The 20470-nt window shown below is 39.4% G+C and overlaps 1 protein-coding gene across 2 annotated transcripts in view; it reads right to left on the bottom strand.

Moving 5' to 3' along the window:
• Positions 1–1096: 1096 nt before the first annotated feature.
• ccdc85c.S (coiled-coil domain containing 85C S homeolog) overlaps positions 1097–20470 on the bottom strand; it is a 94264-nt gene continuing 74890 nt past the window's right edge. Inside the window, 4 exon segments of one of the 2 annotated variants that reach the window (NM_001095971.1) lie at positions 1291–1465; positions 3664–3762; positions 4359–4454; positions 12728–12832. In NM_001095971.1, the coding sequence (NP_001089440.1) occupies positions 1376–1465; positions 3664–3762; positions 4359–4454; positions 12728–12832 (390 nt within the window). In that variant the 3' untranslated portion in view covers positions 1291–1375. 2 annotated transcript variants of the gene reach the window in all.

Here is a 20470-nt window from a genome sequence, read left to right as displayed (position 1 = left end):
GGTCCCTAACTGCTGAGCAGGGAAACAATCATACTTATGAACAGCAGGGAGAGCCCCGCCTTACTTCCCAGCCATGCAGAACTCAAGCAGCTTTGTTTATGACGATCCCTAAGCAGCCCAGACCACACTGAGCATGTGCACTTAGTCTTAGTCTTGCAAAGATGTTTAACAAAGTAACAAGATGGTGACCCCCTGTAGCCAACTTTGAAAGCATAAATGATTTGTTTGATTAGGCTTGTGGTGCAGTAAGTTCATGTTTATATTTAGTATACAAAATACAGCATTTCTAACCTTATTCTATTTTAGACTTTCCTTGTCCTTTAAGAGCTCATAAAGGTGACCCAACTCTGTTGCAAATGTCACAATTTTAAGGAAAACCTACACTGTAAAATATTTCCATACCTATCAAACTGCTTTAGATGATCGAAACCAGGAATTCATGTTTCCTTCATAGCAGTTGGTGTTGGGTGATGGCAAACACCCCGGCTGTCTCTGGTTCTAGAAGAAATTAGTCCTGTTGTTACCCAATCACCCTACATAAAACAACCCCTAGCAATACATATACTAAGGATTCACATTATACTAGTGACTGTGACTGCTTAGAAGAACTCTCGCTATGGGATAGTTCTTGATTATACCCCAGGCCTGGTGAAGTCTATGAGACAGCTGGTGGTAAGTATCTGTCTGTTGGCTGTACCTAACAATGGCCATACACGTAGAGATCTGCTCATTTGTCAATTTGCCAAACAAGTGGATCTCTGCCCGATTTGCCCACATTGAGGTAGGCGATATCTGGCTGATCTGATCGTGGGCCCTAGGGCCCAATGATTGGATCATAATGCAGCCAAAACTGACTGGCGGTTGACAGAACTGCATCAACGAACAGACGCGGCCGCGATCTGACAATTTTTAAACTCTGTCCAATTGTCATCTGGCCGACTTTCGGGCAGATATCGATCGGGGAAGCCCATCGGACGGCCCCACACATGGGCCAATAAGCTGCCGACTCGGTCTGTGTATGGCCAGCTTAACCCTAAGCACACAACCATTGTCATCTATTTAACAGCAGTGTGTAAACGGAGAAACACAAGTGATGATCAGTGAACAATTTATCAAATGAAACCACGTTTACAGCTAATTCACAGGTTAGTGTTTCCTTTCTACCGTATTTGAGTTTATCTACATTCTGTACAGCAAGTGATCTACAATACAAAATATGTATTCTGTTCAGGAGGTCAAATATATTTACAGCCAATTAGAGCAGACCCCCTGGTAATATAATCAGCCATATTTACAATATCCACATTTATTAGTGAAAATGTGCCCCGTGTTGTCTTGAGATGCTTTTTTTCCTCAGAGCCTCCATTCTTGGTTCTTACAAGGGTCCTTTGAACTGGTTGCCTGAAAGGTGTTGTCGGATGGATGGTTTCGAATTAGCTGCGTCCCCCAACTTTCGCCAGACCACCTGCGGCAGAATATATACGTATCAGTACAGATCCCACAAGACATTGTGGTGCCTAATTTTTCTATTAGTTAAAGGAGGTATTTTACTGGATGTAGTTATTGCCCACAGGTTGTCAGTGAATTAGACAAAAGAACAAAAAGCAAATGTTTTTGTAGCAGTATGAGTGGTGACACGCTAAGATTCGGGGAGATTAGTCGCCCAGCGACAAATCGCCTTTTCTTCAGCCTTTCCACCAGCTAGAATGTAAATCACCGGCGGGATGCGACTCGGAACTTTCGTTTTTCGAAGTCGCCTCACAAGGAAACCGGGCAACTTCGGAAAACAAAGCGTTCCGAGTACCAACCCTCCAGCGATTTACATTCCAGCCGCTGGGAAGGCATTTAGGGGAGATTAGTCGCCCGAAGAAGAGGCGATTGTCACTGGGCGACTAATCTCCCCGAATCTTAGCGTGTGTCACCACCCTAAGGGATTGTGTCAAGTAATCTAATGAAAGAGTGCCCTGTATTAAAGGAATTGTTCAGTGTAAAAATAAAAACTGGGTAAATAGATAGGCTGTGCAAAATAAATAATGTTTCTGATATAATTATTTAGCCAAAAATGTAATGTATAAAGGCTGGAGTGACTGGATGTCTAACATAACATAACAGAACATTACTTCCTGCTTTTCAGCTCTCTTGGTTTCCACTGATTGGTTACCAGGCAGTAACCAATCAGAGACTTGAGGAGGGTGGGCACATGGGTTATAAATGTTTGCTTTTGAATCTGAGCTGAATGCTGAGGATCAATTGCAAACTCACTAAACAGTTATGACCCATGTGGACCCCCTTCAAGTCGCTGACTAACTCAGAGTTAGAGAGCTGAAAAGCAGGAAGTAGTGTTCTGGCTATTATGTTACACATCCAGTCACTCCAGCCTTTATACATTACATTTTTGGCTAAATAATTATATTAGAAACATTATTTATTCTGCACAGCCTATTTAAACAGTTTTTATTTTTACACTGAACTGTTCCTTTAAGCCCCGTGAAGCCAGATAACATGAGAAGTGTATGAAGTGGTAGGAAAGTGAAGCAGGAGATTGAGTTCCTCTTGGCATCTCGTGTTACATTTGCAGCAGCTCTAAGACTTTCCAAACACAAGGCTTTGGCACCACTTGGTTATCACTGTCTATCCAGCAAAAATCTGCTGACAGAAAGTATAGGGCAGAGCAACTGCCATACACAGAATAGCACAAAATTGTGTGGCTGCTTAAGGATACTGGGATCCACATTGATACCTGAAAATAGCTACAGAGCGGAATACAAGAAGCAGCTGAATACCGTCTGGGACAAGTCATTCAGCTTTTTATGTGCCCAAGTTTAAATAGCAAGTTCTTTAAAGGATAAGTTAACATTAAAAAAGCTAAATGCAAATGTTCTCAGGGTGCTTTTATAAGAATTTATATAAATTATATAATTTTTTTTAAGTTTCACAGCTATTCAAGTTTCTATTAAGCGCCTATATAAAGAATTTTTATTTTATTTACACCAACTATTATTTTACCCCCCTGAGGGGAATCTCGGATCGTCTCAAATAGGAAGCTGTAAGGTCAGGGCATGCAATCGCCAAGCTGAGAAACAAAAAGAAGTTTCCAAATGGCCAACCTCCCTTTGGACTTTTCCATGGTGAGAGGTGACCTTGGTCAAACTTCATTTTCTTTGCTATGATAAACAGCAGTTTTATTTATAAGAAAGAGAACAATGTGGCAGATACAGCAACAAAAACACAAAGCTATGTTGAAATAACTGAGCCCTTTGTATTTCTCAGTGGCAGACTCCTGTGTACAAGAGCTGGCATATGTAGATGTCTACAGCTGTAGTATTAGGTATAGCTCACCTTTTTCTACACCATCTTTGATTCTAATCACAATATATGGAGGGGCACTAAAAATGATATAGCATTATCAATTACAATATAGTTTAAAGGAATAGTTCAGTGTAAAAATAAAAACCGGGTAAACATATAGGCTGTGCAAAATAAAATAAAAAATTCTAATATAGTTGGTTAGCCAAAAATGTAATGTATAAAGGCTGGAGTGACTGGATGTCTAACATATTTTGCAACATATTTTTTATAGAGATGTACATTGTTCGGGGCATAATTTCTCTGTGAGTAGCACAAATGGGTACATTTGATCAAACCCTGAAATAAAATTATTACGTTGCACATTTCTCGGACAATAGCCTTCTCCTTTTCACTGAGGTCTTCCTCATAGGTGTCTGGTATCTGCCTGTCCAAGTTTTCATGCACCTCAAGAACCTGGATAAAAAAAAAATTGTATAATTATTCCAGAAAATACTGCATTATGTATTTGTGTGTGTGTATATCTATCATCTGTCCGTCATCTACCTGTCCGTCATCTACCTGTCCGTCATCTACCTGTCCGTCATCTGTCAATCATCTGTCAATCATCTATCTGTCAATCATCTATCTGTCAATCATCTATCTGTCAATCTATTTATCTATCTGTTTGTGTGTCTGTTAGAAGCCTCCAAGTAGTTCCATGACCATATAAGAATATAAGAGCACTGTGGTTAATGGAGGACAATGAAGGAAAATCCCCAATAACTGTGGAAAAACAACTGACACCCTCCCCATATTGCAATGAACCCAATTTTTATTGTAAGCTACATGGAGCAGGGCTGTATATCCAACAGTTTTTGTATGTAATTTGTATGTTTTATATACACCCTATTGTACAGTGCAGCAAAATATGTTGGTGTTTAGAAATAGATGTTAATGATAATATTAATATCCAATAACTAGGGGTGATCGAAATATGACAGAGAAGGCAGAAACGCATGTGAGTGAGTGAAGTAAAACCTGTCATGAGGCCACCAGAGGCCATGTTGTACCTTCATTGCATGGACAACTGCTTCGGGTTTCTGCACCACAGGAATGTAGCCAGCAGGAGCAGTGGATGAAACCTCAGGTGCAACACGAGCGGAGCCCTGTCAGGAATGAGATATATGGAGTGAGAAGAGTTTTTAACATCACATTCGGACAGCTAAGCTCAGCCAACACTAGCAAGTATTTACAGAGCAGGGGAATACTATCGCTCTGTCTGCCTGCTGCATGATATGGGAGACACTTTACAAAATATACATTACATTTCTTATTATTATAAATATGTCATATTTAGTGATACATTACAGGTGTGGCATCTATTACCTGGAATGCTTTGGGACCTGAGGTTTTGCAGGGGGCCTGTGGATTAACTTTTAAACATTAATTGCCCCCCACTCCCACCAATAAGATGGTTTTGCCACCACCAAGGGCTTATGCCCTTACAGTAGTTACTATTATTAAATACTTTTAAGTTAATGATCTGTTTAGATAGGAGACCAAGACAAATAGCACTGCTGCATTATGGAGCCGTCTGGAGTTTTTGGAGAGTCTCTAAACTTTGTGACGAGCAATATTTGAGCAGTATTCCTAGCAGTTATTGCACTTTTTCTAGGCTCTGCTGGTCTCCATTAATGTTCCTTTTTCACTAAAATAAACAACTAAACATTTTTACATGAAATTTCCTAAAACACGACAATAAGAGCAGGGCTAGTTTGTGATATTAGCGTCTCTTATTTTAGACATAAATCTCAGGGAAACAGAGTAACTAAATTCTTTTGAATTTATTTAGGAAAGTGAAAATCAGGCTCCGTGACTGTTCTTTGGGGATAGAGGCCTCTTTCATTACTCTCCCACTGGGAGGTATTAGGAGCCACAGACCTGCCTGGCTCTGACAAAGATGTGTTTTCATCTGCTGGTGGATGAAAAAAATCTGAGTGACACTCTGGAATCTAAAGCTAAATGGCTACGCCAAGGGCATGTTTGTTCAGTGACCAGCCTGCTTATGGCATGATTTCATCTCGGCCTCTATGTCTACATTCGTTTGGGAAGTGACGTCAAGATGTCAGCTGTGCAATATGTATCCCTAAAAAAGAAAAATATAAGGTTTCCAGAAGTTTGTTCTTGTAGCCGTTTGTATTCCATTCTTCAACCGGTGTAAATCCTAAAATCCAATAATCTGCGAAACAGAGCTTGGCAAGGAAGCCCAGGAAAAGACAACAAGAAAAAGTGATACAAATATAGTGTAGTATATGTTTATATTTGTTTTACATATATAAAATATACTACGCTATATTTCTATCACTTTTTCTTGTTGTCTTTTCCTGGGCTTCCTTGCGAAGCGCTGTTTCACAGGTTATTGGATTTTACAATATGTATCCCTGCAGGCTTATGTGAATAATATGGCTGGCTTCTATTTTCCTGGCCCAAGTTTACAGGGCCTCCCTCTATTTAGTCTTCTGCACTTTAATAACCACTTTCAAACTACTCTGTGTAAGAAAGTCCCCACGTGCTGCAGCAGCTTACATTATTAATATAACTAAATGCTCGCATCTAGTTGCATCTAGTTTTTATATCTGTTGCAGAATTGTGGCTTAAGTTTACTATTCTTGACTAAGCATTAGGTTGTGCCAGGTGCAGACACTAAGCACAGAAGGCCCTGCAGGTAAAGAAAGCCCTTACCCATTTGCACACCACTCTCATTCCAAAGACCCTTATGCATGAATGATTTACACACCAGAAACAGTAGAGGGCAGTGCTTAAAGAGATACTGTCATGGGAAAAAGGTTTTTTTCAAAACGCATCAGTTAATAGTGCTGCTCCAGCAGAATTCTGCACTGAAATCCATTTCTCAAAAGAGCAAACAGATTTTTTTATATTTAATTTTGAAATCTGACATATTGTCAGTTTCCCAGCTGCCCCCAGTCATGTGACTTGTGCTCTGATAAACTTCAGTCACTCTTTACTGCTGTACTGCAAGTTGGAGTGATATCACCCCCTCCCTTTTCCCCACCAGCAGCCAAACAACAGAACAATGGGAAGGAAATGAGATAGCAGCTCCCTAACACAAGATAACAGCTGCCTGGTAGATCTAAGAACAACACTCAATAATAAAATCCAGGTCCCACTGAGACACATTCAGTTACATTGAGTAGGAGAAACAACAGCCTGCCAGAAAGCAGTTCTATCCTAAAGTGCTGGCTCTTTCTGAAAGCACATGACCAGGCAAAATGACTAATAATGGCCGAATTTGTCCTGCTTCGCTGAAAAATGTGTTAATTTCCCACGAAATTCGCAAAACACAAATTTTGCTGCCCGTGTAAATTTTGACACTCACGTCAATTCTGCCGATCGCGTCAATTTTGACTCCAGTGTTAAAGTCAATGGGTATCTGAATAATGTTGACGCGCAACGGTTTTGGCGCAAGAGACTTTACCAACGCGTGTCCAAAATTTTTTGATGCCGAAGCACGGAAATTTGCCCCAAATAAGCGCCTGCCAAATTTATTCACCCATCACTAGAGATGACCTGAGATGGCTGCCTACACATCAATATTACAACTAAAAAAAAATACACTTACTGGTTCAGGTATTAAATTTTATATTGTAGAGTGAATTATTTGCAGTGTAAACAGTGTAATTTAGAAATAAAAATCATGACAGAATCCCTTTAAAGAAAAAAACAAAACCTAAGGGCAAGGCCAGACGTGGCATTTTTACACTGCGTTTTTAAAAAAGGCGTAAATACGCATAAACTGCACTACCCCTGAAACTAATGGAAAACTGCAAGCGCAATTGCGTTCTATGCACTAGAAGAGCCTAATTTCCGGGTTGAAAAGTGGAAATTCGGCTGTTAGTTACCAGGAGTGGCAGGTTTGCCTTTGTGCCTCAACTCGCCTCATTAGTGGAGCGCCCCTGAATTAAATGTATCAATTTAGAACAGTTTACAGGGTCGTTGACCCCCTCACAGAGCTGCTTTAGAAAGTGAAAAATTACACTTTACACTTCAATATTAGAACATAGAAAATGGAAAGTAATTGGAGCTTTAAAGGGTTTGTTCACCTTACGATACTTTTTGTCAGTTCAGATTGTTCCCCAGAAATAGACTTTTTCCATGTCAGAAAGCGGCATAGACCCAAGTGCAGAATGCGGCACCCTGTGCAGACAAGCCTGTGCGGCTGAGTTTTAAAAGACACAGAAAGGAAAGCCTTGAGCAAATATTGAAACAGTTGAACCTTCTATTCAAATACAAAGGGTAGGAATTTTGCTAGAGAGTCAAATCCAAAATCATTTCTTGCAAACTAGGGCTGTAGCCATATACCAACAGCACAAGGTCATTTGCACAGCAGCACTGCGAGGGTTAATAGCAGAAATGCCATTCCCATTAATTCTAAGCATTAGAGGAATGTCATTTCTTTACCACATTCCAGACGCTTCTAAATTCATTTCATTTGCAACTAATTAATTCTTTGTTGTGCTGCTGGGGCAGGTTATAGAAGAATGAAAAGCCTAGAGGCCAGCCCATATTAGTGTCAAACCTCTTAAGTGCATAAATTAGAGGTCTGCATGGCAAAACATCACTTAAATGTTTAAGGATTTTGGCACACGGTGCAGTTCTGTATATTTTGCCTCCACTTTGTTTCAAAGCTCCTATTTTCAAAACAAATGCCCAGGTTAGTGTTTGCTGAACCATGTGCCACCATGATTTTTCTGCTGTTCCATGCATTCCCCTGTCAGGCTTGGCTGAGCATGTCTACAGTACAGACCTTTTCTGTATTAGGTACGAGCCCTCCCTGAACACTTGAGGGAAGAAAGGAAAATGGAAGCTCGATGCTCGGCACACAGTACCCTAAACTGCAGCGTTGCCCACCAACCCTACTCCCTCACCTTCTGCTGATGCCTCCCATTCCAATGACAAACCCCTGCTTACCTTACATATACCTTCCGCATGGACCCAGAGCAGTTGGGACCACCAGGATTTCTCCCGGTGTCCCAGTGAACCAGTGCTGCCCTATTCCTTTGCTGCTGACTCTCAACAAAGTTCCCCAATTCCTTTTTTGCCTTGTGCACAAAAGAAATCTGATTTGCACATTTTAAATTTGTGTGCTCAGGTCAGAATAAATGCAACATTCTGTGTTTTTAAACTTTGTGTACACTACAATTTGTTGTGAGCGCTGAACTCAAAATTTGTATGCATCACAGCTTAGGGGCAGATTTACTAAAGGTCGAAGTGGCTAACACACTCTATCGTCAGGCGACTTTTTGCTCTGACGAATGGTCGTTTCTCCAAATTGTGCGGATTTTACTGAACGTCACCTCAGACCAGGCAAAGTGCTAAAAAGAAACTAGATCTTCCTCATCTTTTGTCATTCATATAATATCCTGTGTGCCGAAAAATGCATTCAAGTTCAAAAAACGCTGGCGACTTTTCCATTTTTAATCAGGATTGCCTGTAAAAGTCCTAATAAACTTTTTTTGGGTAACCGGCTTTCTCCAGACATTTCATAAAATATGGAACATTCATTTTACAGTGGGCTCATGTGTAGGGCATTATATTAACTCTCGTCTTTATTAAGGTTCCCTGGACATTTGTAATAAAAAGTGGTAACTTGAAGCAGTTGCACCAACATTTATAATAAAGACGTCCATACAATTTTAAATTACCCACCAAATGCAAATTGACCTAAGCGCAAGATCACTAGCAAATTTTCGCTAGACACAAACGAACGCTAGTACATCTTCGCTATGAAATGCTCGCACTGCTGAAGTAACGCTAGCGAAAAGTCGCCAGCATTCAGCGCCCAGGGCGCAACTTTGCATATTAGTGAATTAGCGTAGCGGTGGCGAATTTGCACCTGGCCTGGGATTTCCCCAGATGGAACAATCCATTGATGCCAGGGTATATGCAAAAAATGCACTAGAGGTGCTTAAAGGAAAACTTTACCCCCAAAATTAATTTATAAGCAAAGTTTTTATCATATTGAGAGCATACCTCCCAACTCTCCTGTTTTTAGAGGGACAGTCCCTCTTTTGACAGCTCAACCTGCAGTCCCTTATTTGTACTGGAAAGTCCCATTTTTCTCTGCACTGAACAGCCAGAAAAAGAAACAAAGTTTCTACTTTAATTGGCTTTTAGCAGAGAGCTCAGAACAGCCACAGAATCAGATAAGATACTTTTGTATCAATTTCAAGATAAACAAATAAGTAATTGTAACAATATAAGAGAAGAGGTCCCTTGGGAAAAGTTAGAATCACAGCTTAAAGGGCAATTCACCTTCATAAGCAAAACTGTAATAACAGAAAAAAAAACAGAAATATGTTCAAACTTTCATAACCTGCCAAATTTTGTAAAATGAACATGGTAATTAGGGGGTGTGGCCACAAAAATGGGTGTGGTAAAAAAAATTATCAGCAATACGTGCGGCAACTTTTTGTCCCTCTTTTTATTTCCAAAATGTTGGGACATATGCGATTGGCATATTAAAGAATCTTACCAAACTGTAATATATATTTAAGTAAATATTGCCCTTTTACATCTCTTCTTGCCTGGAACCACCATTTTTGTGATGGTCTGTGTGCTGTCTGAGAGATCACCTGACCAGAAATACTTCAGCTCTAACTGTAACAGGAAGAAGTGAGGAAGCAAAGGAAAGAACTCTGTCTTTTAATTGGCTCATGTGACCTAACATGTATGGTTTGTTTGTGTGCACCGTGAATTCTACGATTCCAGGGGGCGGCCCTTATTTTTTAAAATGCCAATTTTCTATTTATGATTACCCAATGGCACATAATACTAAAAAAGTATATTTACGAAAATGGTTTATTTACATGAAGCATGAGCTGTTTTATGCAATATATTTTTATAGAGACCTAAATTGTTCGGTGGTTATAGTTTTCCTTTAACAACATAGAAGAAAAAAAAGCCCCTAAAATCTGGCTGTGTTTTACACAGTATTTTACACCAAATTTCACCCTAGAAGAAGAAAAAGTCTGGTAAATGTCTAATTTTTGCCATGAATATGGCATAAAGAAAATTAAACACCTTTAAATATGCTAATTGAGACTAAGCTTTTTTTTTATACAGGTATGGGACCTATTATCCAGGATGCTTGGGACCTGGATCTTTCTGGATAACAGGTCTTTCCGTAATTTAGATCTTCACACCTTAAAACTACTAGAAAATCATATAAACATTAAATAAACCCAATAGGCTGGTTTTGCTTCCAATAAGGATTAATTATATCTTCGTTTGGGTAAAGTACAAGGTATTGTTTTATTATTACAGAGAAAAAAGGAAATCATTTTTAAAGATTTGGATTATTTGATTATAATGGAGTCTATGGGAGACGGCCTTTCCATAATTCAGAACTTTATGGATAACGGGTTTCCGGATAACAGATCCCATACCTACTTTTATACAGGGCTTTTTTTCTGCAGACAAAAAACATTTTACAAGACGTTATAGCCCCTGGTGCAACAGAGTCTCAATAGCAACAATAATGCTAGAAAAATAAGAAAATAAATATTTATTTTTGTTTTGTGAGTAAACTCCAAAAAAATGTTCCCAAGGCAATAATAGGTATTTCCATAAACCGTATTCCTTCCTAGCCAGCAGGTTGTAATGTGATTTGTATAAAAAGACATGTAAACTATAGGACGTTGCTGTAAGTAATACTTGTGAATATGCTCAAAGCCTCTAAGAGAACACTCTGTTTTACTTATGATTCTTTAGAGCACAGAGAAAACGAAGCACAATGCCAAAGGAGACTTCTCCGATACTTCTGTTCTGTTTCCTCCCTATCCATCTGACTAAAATACGTGATACGCGTTCCCTAATAAACCACACCCTTTGAACTGAAGAGGAAATCCTTAAAGGAATTCTTCCCCTTTGAATTAACCTACTATGATGTTGAGAGTAATATTCTGAGATAACTTGGGTCTGCATTTTTTATTATTCTTTGCGGTTTTGGATTATTTAGCTTTTTGTTTAGCTGTTCTCCAGTTTGGAATTTGTTAAATTATGCAAATAATCCTAGTAACCAGGCAGCGGTTTGAATGTGAGACTAGAAAATTAATTAAAAAAAAATTATTACAATAAAATTGTAGCCTAACAGAGCAATCGTTTTTGGGTAGTGATGTGCAAAATTTTTCATTAGGTTTTGATGCAAAGACTAGGGATGCACTGAATCCACTATTTTGGGTTCGGCCGAACCCCCCCGAATCCTTCACAAAAGTTTCGGGCGAATACCGAACCGTATCCTAATTTGCATATGCAAATTAGGGGTGGGAAGGGGAAATATTTTTTACTTCCTTGTTTTGTGACAAAAAGACATGCAATTTCCCTCCCTACCCCTAATTTGCATTTGCAAATTAGGATTCGGTTCAGCTGGGCAGAAGGATTCGCCGATTCCGAATCCTGTTGAAAAAGGCCGACTCCTGGCCAAATCCCGAACCGAATCTTGGATTCGGTGCATCTTATGGGTAAAAAAAAGTTGACGCACATCAAAAACATGTGTTGGACTGGGCCAGTGGAACGCCGGGAAAAAGCCCAGCCCCCCTCCCCTGATCTTCGGGCCTCCAAATAAAAATGGATCTCGCGTCGGCTTTAGCGCATGCACATCAGCTTTAGCACATACGCACCGGCGTTTGCGCACACACCAGTGTGCACCCAGATGTTCGTGCATGTGCGCTGGCGTGCGCCAAGACGTTTGCACATGCGTGTGGGGTGGCCGGAGTATAGTAACCCGGTGGGCCCGCCCATGTCCTGTCCGACCCTGTGTCAATGCATTTGGAAAGTTTTCCGCCGTTTCACGATTTTTGAAGAACTGAAACGTGTCCAGTGATCCCCCCCACTCCAAAGCTTAAAATAGTCAGAAGAATAAGGAAATAATTGAAAAACAATGAAACTATAAAAAATGAAGGCCAATTGAAAGGTTAATAAGACTTCTATAACATAATTAAAGCTAATTTTAAAGGAGAACGACCCCTGTAAAAGGAAATGAAGGGTGCCAAGGAACTGTGCTTACCATAGACAAACAGTAATGCATTGTAATACAGACAACATCCACTTTTTTGTCTGAATATTATCCACTTTTTCTCATCTGAATATTATAAGAACTAGATTAATCTGTACACATGAGAACTTTAACAGGTTTCAGGGGTAATTTATGGGAACCTCAGGGTTTGTGTCCCATAAATATTCAAGAGGTGCATTGTTTAGGGACAACAATACTCCTGCCTATTGTTTGGCCTTATAAATATTCATTTTTCTTAATACGCTTCAGTAAAGAAGGGAGGCTTGTCTCTCCTCCATCCACGCAGATCTTTGGAATTCAGTTAAAGCCCTGGCCGAATGAGTGGGGAAAGAAGAGTTTCCTTACGTTCTGCAGAGGCTCTTGGTATTGAGGCAGGGATGACAGCTGGGATTCAGAGTGGTATGGAGATAAGCCTTTTCTTAAAGTTCTTAACTCCCCAGAGGTAGAGTGCTGCAAAAGAAAAAAGACACAAAAGAGGTTCTGCGTGAGGTAAATATGAGGAGACAGCCTTCCATGGCATAATTACACACTGCTCACTTTATGTTAGCAGCCTGGTCAATAATCAACACATTCTATGTTTCACGTTACTATGAAGTTGATTTAGATAAGAAGACTTCATGTATAGTTATTAGCAAAGGACGAGATGATTAGAATATCCCATGTGCCTTAAATATGACGTGCAGTTACAGGGTTTATATTCTGGGAGATGTGCAAATAGCTGCCCAAAATTGAGCATGGACTCCGCTATCCACATTATTATACCCACTATAGACATCAAATAATCTACTCTCTGCTCCTTCCACTCATCCATCAGTTCTCAGGCCTCCTCTCTCCTTCTAACTCATTCTCCATCTACCTTCCTTTGTCCATACCTAACCCCTCTCCCCCTTCTGTTCCCTCAATCCATCCTCAACTCTGCAATAGGTTGCAAGGAAACTATTTCCATGTTGCATACCCTAGGAAAGACATTTTAGAGTCACGTCTGAGTAGGTCCGGACTGGCAATCTGAGGGGCTGCTGTAAGGCCATAGACAGTCACTATTGATTGGGCTGGTGGGGGCTGCTTGGGTCTGTGTACTCGGAATGACGGGGCCTGTTGTGAATTCCAGTCCGGACCTGCATCTAACTACTAACCACTAGTTGGCATATTGGAATGTGATGTGAAAAACTGCAGGACCAAATAAACATATGCTGCTCAAATAAGAGTCCATCCCAAAAAGCATAACATGGCCTTTTCCACTGGATGCACAAAGAAGTCCCAACATGTCCCAAGCTGCTGCGAATGCTTTCACTTTTCAACCCCGACAATAAAAGCTAAAAACTGTATTTTAATAAACATGCAATAACTTAGCATTTATGCATATAAAAATGTGCAAGCAAATGTATTTCCTTTCTTATTAAAAAGTATCCAAAAATTAATACATATGTGTAAATATCTGCAGATAACACGCTATGACCTAATAAATACTATGTTTTCCTGGATATTTAGGACTACTTTGTCAAACATAGCATTTTGCAGTAAGCCACATCTTTTCTAAGAATTGGAGATGCCCAGAAGTGATGGGCGGAAAAATTAGCCAGGCGCGAACTCACGTCGAATTTCCGTGTTTCGTTGGCAGCAAAAAATACGATGCATCGAAAACATTTGTGAGCGGGAGAATAGTCGCGCGCATAAATAGGCACGCAAATAAAGATTGTCGCGGCCATCAAAATTGATATATAGATATAAAATAATTTTGACTCCCATTGACTTCAAAGCGTTTCACAAATGTTTCGGCCAACAAGAAACAGGACAAATTGGTCCATCACTATTGCCCACTGGATTTCGATGGATAATTGTGGCAGACATTCCAAACGGGAAATGATCTGTGATGGATAGTGGTGTATTGATATAATCACGTGTGTTAGCAGTCAACACACTGCAGGTCCATTGCATGGAAATAAAGTGACTTTATAACTTGCTTAGAAATAAAGTCCCTTTGCCAGTATTTTACAAGTCCAGTATCTGGCGACCAGGGTTTTTTTTTTTTTTTTTTCTGGCATACTGGATTGATGTTTAAAGGTACCTACACAGGTAACATACTCCGGCATTTCCACACTGTTTTGCGAATGCAAGCAATAACAATGGATGCACCTCATCCAGAAAAAGAATAAACAACCCATAAGTACAGACAAACCCCTTAGGATCATCTTAAGGATCACAAGTTGCTTGTGACATATGTCTTACACAAAACAGTTACACATCTAGGAAATGGTCTTTATCTCTAGATAATGATAAATTTACCGCAGTTATAGTAATTCAACTGCTGAAATGATGCCGTGTCACAGCTTCTGTTCTTACAGGTCTCTAATCCGCTTAAATGCTCTGAACCGTATGTGAAGTTGAACAATAAAATAAACAGCCACAAGTAACCTCTGGCTAATACCTTTGCCATAGGAGAAGTGATAAGAATACAATAAAAACTGCCAGACAAGATGTATTAAATGTGAATTGTGATGGAAAATCTCAATGGTAAATACCAACTTTATAAGCAAGGGCTGTAGATTTACTTTATTTACTCCAAAGGTCAAGAAAAACATATGACCAAAGACTTTTATTACATCTTTTATTTATATAGTGATTCCCTGTTACTTACTCTACACAGGGAGAGAGTTTTATTTATCTGGATAAGTATCTTCACATCTTTCAGTACCCAAAACGCCTCTGCACCAATGATTTTAGCCCAGAATTCTCAGATAATGAGCAAAGAAAATAAACTGGTATAACAAAGCTGGCAAACTGGGATTACTCTGAATGCTGAACTGAAGTTCCAATATCTTTACTATGATAATGCAGATATCTGTAAGCTGTGATTATTCCAACCCATATGCCTGCTCAAAATCAAATCCAAATATGTGGGTACAGGTAATCTAAAAGCCCAGGGTGGAGCTAAGAGGTTAGTAGACCACAGCTATATTAAGAGGGGTCTCACTACAGACATATGGGGTAGGGACCTATATTTGGGATTCCAAATTAAACACAACCAGCTGATCATTAGGCCCCAAGGTGAAATCATTTTGCACCAACACCAAAAGCACAGATCTAGATTGGCACTATTTAACCCATGCATTCTCAAGCTAAGAAAAGGAGTATTCAGTAGGATATAATAATATGAGCAGTAGCAGTGTTGCATATCTTTGATATTTAAAGGTATACGGTCATGGGAAAAAATATATTTTCAAAATGCATCAGTTAATAGTGCTGGTCCAGCAGAATTCTCTGTTTCTCAAAAGCGCAAACATATTTTTGTATATTTAATGTAGAAATCTGACATGGTGCTGGACATATTGTCAGTTTCCCAGCTGCCCCCAGTCATGTGACTTGTGCTCTGATAAAACTCTTTGCTGCTGTACTGCAAGTTGGAGTGATATCACCCCTCCCCCCCAGCAGCCTAACAACAGAACAATGGGAAGGTAAACAAATAGCAGCTGTCTGGTAGATATAAGGACACCACTCAATAGTATAATCCAGGTCCCACTGTGGCACATCCAGTTACATTGAATAGAAGAAACAACAGCCTGCCAGAAAGCAGTTCCATCCAAGTGTTGGCTCTTTCTGAAAGCACATGACCAGGCAAAATGACCTGAGATGGTGCCTACACACCAATATTACAACTAAAAAAAAAAAATACACTCGCTGGTTCAGGAATTTAATTTTATATTGTAGAGTAAATTATTTGCAGTGTCAACGGTGTCATTTAGAAATAAAAACAACATTATAAAAATCATGACAGAATCAGTATGTAAAAAAAAGCCTTCCATTGCTAATGTTACCTCTGCAATGTCAGTGCTCAGCATAGCTCTCCAGCAATATAATGTGCAGCCCCATGCTGTGAAATAGTCAACATATTAATGTATTTAAACGGAGACCAGCTGGCAGCAAGACACGAGTAGCAGACGGCTGAGTCTAGGAGCAAGCGTTCTATTATGCTGATCCCCTGTAAAGCCAGCGAGCAGAGGATAAGAGAGAGATGCGCTACCCCTTTAGCACGAGCATCTGTCATCTTATAACATCTTCGAGAGAATACATAGCTTCCTCTGTGTAGTGTTTAGCCTCTTTTCCCTTAATTACGGCACATATTAGTAACCTGATTTTATAGCTTTGTTTGCACAGGGCATGCCTTCTATGATTTAGATCTCTTCACAAGAAAAAGCTGCTTTATTGATTGCCTCAGAATAGAATTTATATATATATATATATATATATATATATATATATATATATATATATATATATATATATATATATATATATATGCTGAAGTTGGAGCATTTTTAGCTGTAATAGGCTGTTCCAGGCTGATAAGTTCAAATATGGGTGCTGTCACCGTCAGACATTTCTAGTAAATAACAATATAAAATTGAAGCAGGCAGGCACACTTGGTTACCTGAGCACAAACAAAAGAATGGTTGCTTGAGTGCCGACTTCAAGTTTGCTACTATAGATGGCTGAATTGCAGCTGGTGACCTGTTTACGTACAGAAAACATAAAACATTTAAACAAACGGAAAGAATCATTGCTTGGGGGTCTTTATTATGTACGGTCTTGCATTTTTCTGTTCCCATGAATAAGAGGCAGCAAGGTCAGCTTTGGGCACTTGTCTACATCATGTAATTATCTTGAAAATCCTGAGTGATATCCCTTGCAGTGACTAATATACAGGTATGGGATCTATTATGCTGAATGCTCAGGACCTAGTGTTTTCTGGATATGAGATCTTTCCATAATTTCCATACTGTTAAGGTGGCCATACACAGAGATCCACTCATTTGGCGATTTCACCAAGTGAGCGGATCTCTCCCCGATATGCCCACCTTCAAGAGCCCTAGGGTCCAATGATTGGATCATGATGAAGCAATATGGCCAGTCGGATAGCAGGACGACATCAACAAACAGATGCGGTCCGCAATCCGACGGAATTTTTAACCCAGCCCGAGAAGCATCTGGCATATCGGCCACATATAGATCGAGGAAGCCCGTCGGAGGGCACCACACATGGGCCAATAAAGCTGCCGACTCGGTCTGTCGGCAGCATTTATTGGCCCGTGTATGGCCAGCTTAAAGGTGGCCATAGATGCAAAGATCCGCTCGTTTGGCGATGTTGCCAAACGAGCGGATCTTTTCCCGATATGCCATTAACAGGCATGGCTATATCGGGGGTAATCTGATTGTTCGGCCGTATGGCCGAACGATCAGATTACGATGTGCCATGAGCTCCAGCGGGATCGGTCGGGTCAAAATCAAACCTGACAGATCGACCGATCTCTGCTGGGCGAAAGATGTCGGCACACGCCACACACGATCCGAAAATCGTACGAATCCTCGATTCGTACGATCGGATCTGTGTGTTTATGGCCACCTTAAGTCTGCAAAAAATATCATTTAAATGTTAAATAAACCCATTTAGATTGTTTTGCCACCAATATGGGTTCATGCAACTTAGTGCAACCATCAAGTGCAAACTACTGTTTGTTACAGGGAACAAGGATACCAAATTTAAAACATTTGAATTATTTGATTAAAATGGAGCTTTGGGAAGTTAGCCACCCCTTCATTCGTAGCTTTCCGGAGAATGGATTTCCTGATAGTATACACGTACGAATGCAGATTTTACAGTAGTTCAGAAACGCGTTCATCTTGATTTGAGATATTATAAACATTTGTGGTCATTTTCTTATATTCCACACCGTCTCCATTCATGCAACAAGACAGGAGCTCCTAAATTATTTTAAGGAAACTGTATCGGAAAAATCGCATATGGAATAAAAACTTTCAGATCACATTGTTATACTAAATGACACTCACAGTGTGGGACTGGCCCGGCGGGCCAGCGGGAAAATACCCGGCGGGCCCCAACCCTCATGGGCCCGACCCCGCTCTCCCGATGCTCGTTTTTTTTAAAAAAAATATATATATATATTCTTGGCGATGCGAAGCTCCTTGTGCACCGAAGGGGCGCCTTGTCCAGGGCCCCCCCAGTCTGACCCTGGACACTCACATGAGTATCTTGTATCGGCACAATCATGGCCACTAAATGTTCATTGTGCATTTCTGGGTGAATTATCACTCTCTGCTGCTATACTGAGTTATCAGAAGTTTGAAAATGGGTTGGATGCCTTTTAGCAAGAGCATAAACCCATTTACTATACAATTTATTAGCAGTTAAAGAGGTAGTATAAATATACCCTTATATACTCGCTTTTCAACATGAGAAAAATAAGTATCAACATGCTGAAAATAATTTTTTTTTTATTTATAAAGCAGTGTAAGGGATCGTTTTTACTTTAACACTTACTAAAACCTTAAATAAGTTTCTAAATTTAACAGAAAGAAGTGTGGGAGTAAAAGACAAAGCTCTATCCATTCAAGCATGTACCTAGCATGTATATGTGCCTGGGTTTGTATGTAAACACAGTGCCTCATTTGAGCCAGAAGGTGGAGCTTAGTGCTTAAAATGTCAGTTTTTTCATTTGACATTATCTAGTAGCACATTCTACTAGAAAATATAATTATTGTGAAAAGGCTTTATTTGCATAAACAGTGTGTTCACATACAGGCTGTTATAAGTAAAATATTTTTGTAGAAAATGTAATGCATAGTTGTCTTTTAAGCAGGAATATTAAAGGAAAACTAAACCCTAAAAATGAATATGGCTAAAAATGCCATATTTTATATATTGAACTTATTGCACCAGCCTAAAGTTCCAGCTTGTCAATAGCAGCAATGATCCAGGACTTCAAAATTGTCACAGGGGGTCACCATCTTGGAAAGTGTCTGTGACACTCACATGCTCAGTGGGCTCTGAGCAGCTGTTGAGAAGCTAAGCTTAGGGGTTGTCGCAAATAATCAAGCAGAAAATGTTGGTCTGTAATATAAGCTGATGCTACAGGGCTGATTATTAAAATCTGATGCTAATTGCACTGGTTTCTATGCTGCCATGCAGTAATTATCTGTATTAATTACTAATCAGCCTTATATTGTGACATTTATATTCTATGTGTACTGTATATTGTGAGTGGGTCCCTAAGCTCCAGTGACAGCATCACAGAGCATGTGCAGTAAATCAGCAGAAAAGAAGATGGGGAGCTACTGGGGCATCTTTGGAGACACAGATCTTTACTGCTAAAGGACTGTGGTTTCTTTGGGCTGGTACAGAAGCCCAAAACATAATGTACAACATTTCTAGCATATTTAGTTCTCTTTTAAACCCCCACTACCGCTTGAGCGCAATTTAATAGCTATGTTAGCTATCAGTTGCCTTAAAATGGCAATGAAATGAAACATAAAAATAATTTGCAAAGGATTTTAATAAGCCATCCAACTAAACCATTAGATAATTATAGCAAATAATCATCACTATTAGGGATATTTTTATTGATAAGCTCTCCCAGAGGATAAAAAGGGTCATTGTTTGTTATTTTATTTATTGTGGTAGACAGAAAGAAGTGACATAACGTGTTTACAGAATGAACGCTATTTTCGGTAGAGAAAGACTGACCCAATAACTTCTGTGAAGCGAAAGTAATGCGCTGCTATGGAAATACTCAGGATGGCTTACTGCAAAACTTCAAGTGAGATTAAATCAACTCTCTCTCCAGTGTTAGTAAAGTGGAATATTTTTAGATTATCTTTATATAAAAAAATGAAAGCTAGTTGGGGGGGAAACAACATTTTCAAATATAAATGTAAAAGGCTATAAAAAGAGGTCCTTATATAACCATAACCTGAATTCATAGGTGCAAGTTAAAATTCTGTATTTTATAGTTTATATGCAGAAATTCTTCACCATAGCTGCTGTATCTTTATCTTTTACCTCTTATTTAAATGGTTGCTCCTAAAATGACTGTAAATATAATTTGGCAAAATATATGGCAAATATAAATATATGGGTCCGTTTTCAATAATACATTATTATCCTTTATATAATTTACAATAATACAACCAACATATTTTACAAGGCTCTGGTAAAGAGATCGTCATTTACATCAGTCCCGTCATTAAAGGGGTGGTTCAACTTTAAGGTATATAGAATGGGCAATTCTAAGCAAC

Source organism: Xenopus laevis, chromosome 8S (genome assembly GCF_017654675.1).
Source record: "Xenopus laevis strain J_2021 chromosome 8S, Xenopus_laevis_v10.1, whole genome shotgun sequence".
In the NCBI taxonomy this organism is placed as follows: domain Eukaryota; kingdom Metazoa; phylum Chordata; class Amphibia; order Anura; family Pipidae; genus Xenopus; species Xenopus laevis.
The sequence above is the reverse complement of the archived record's forward strand: the minus strand, read 5'-3'. Positions and strand labels throughout refer to the sequence as shown.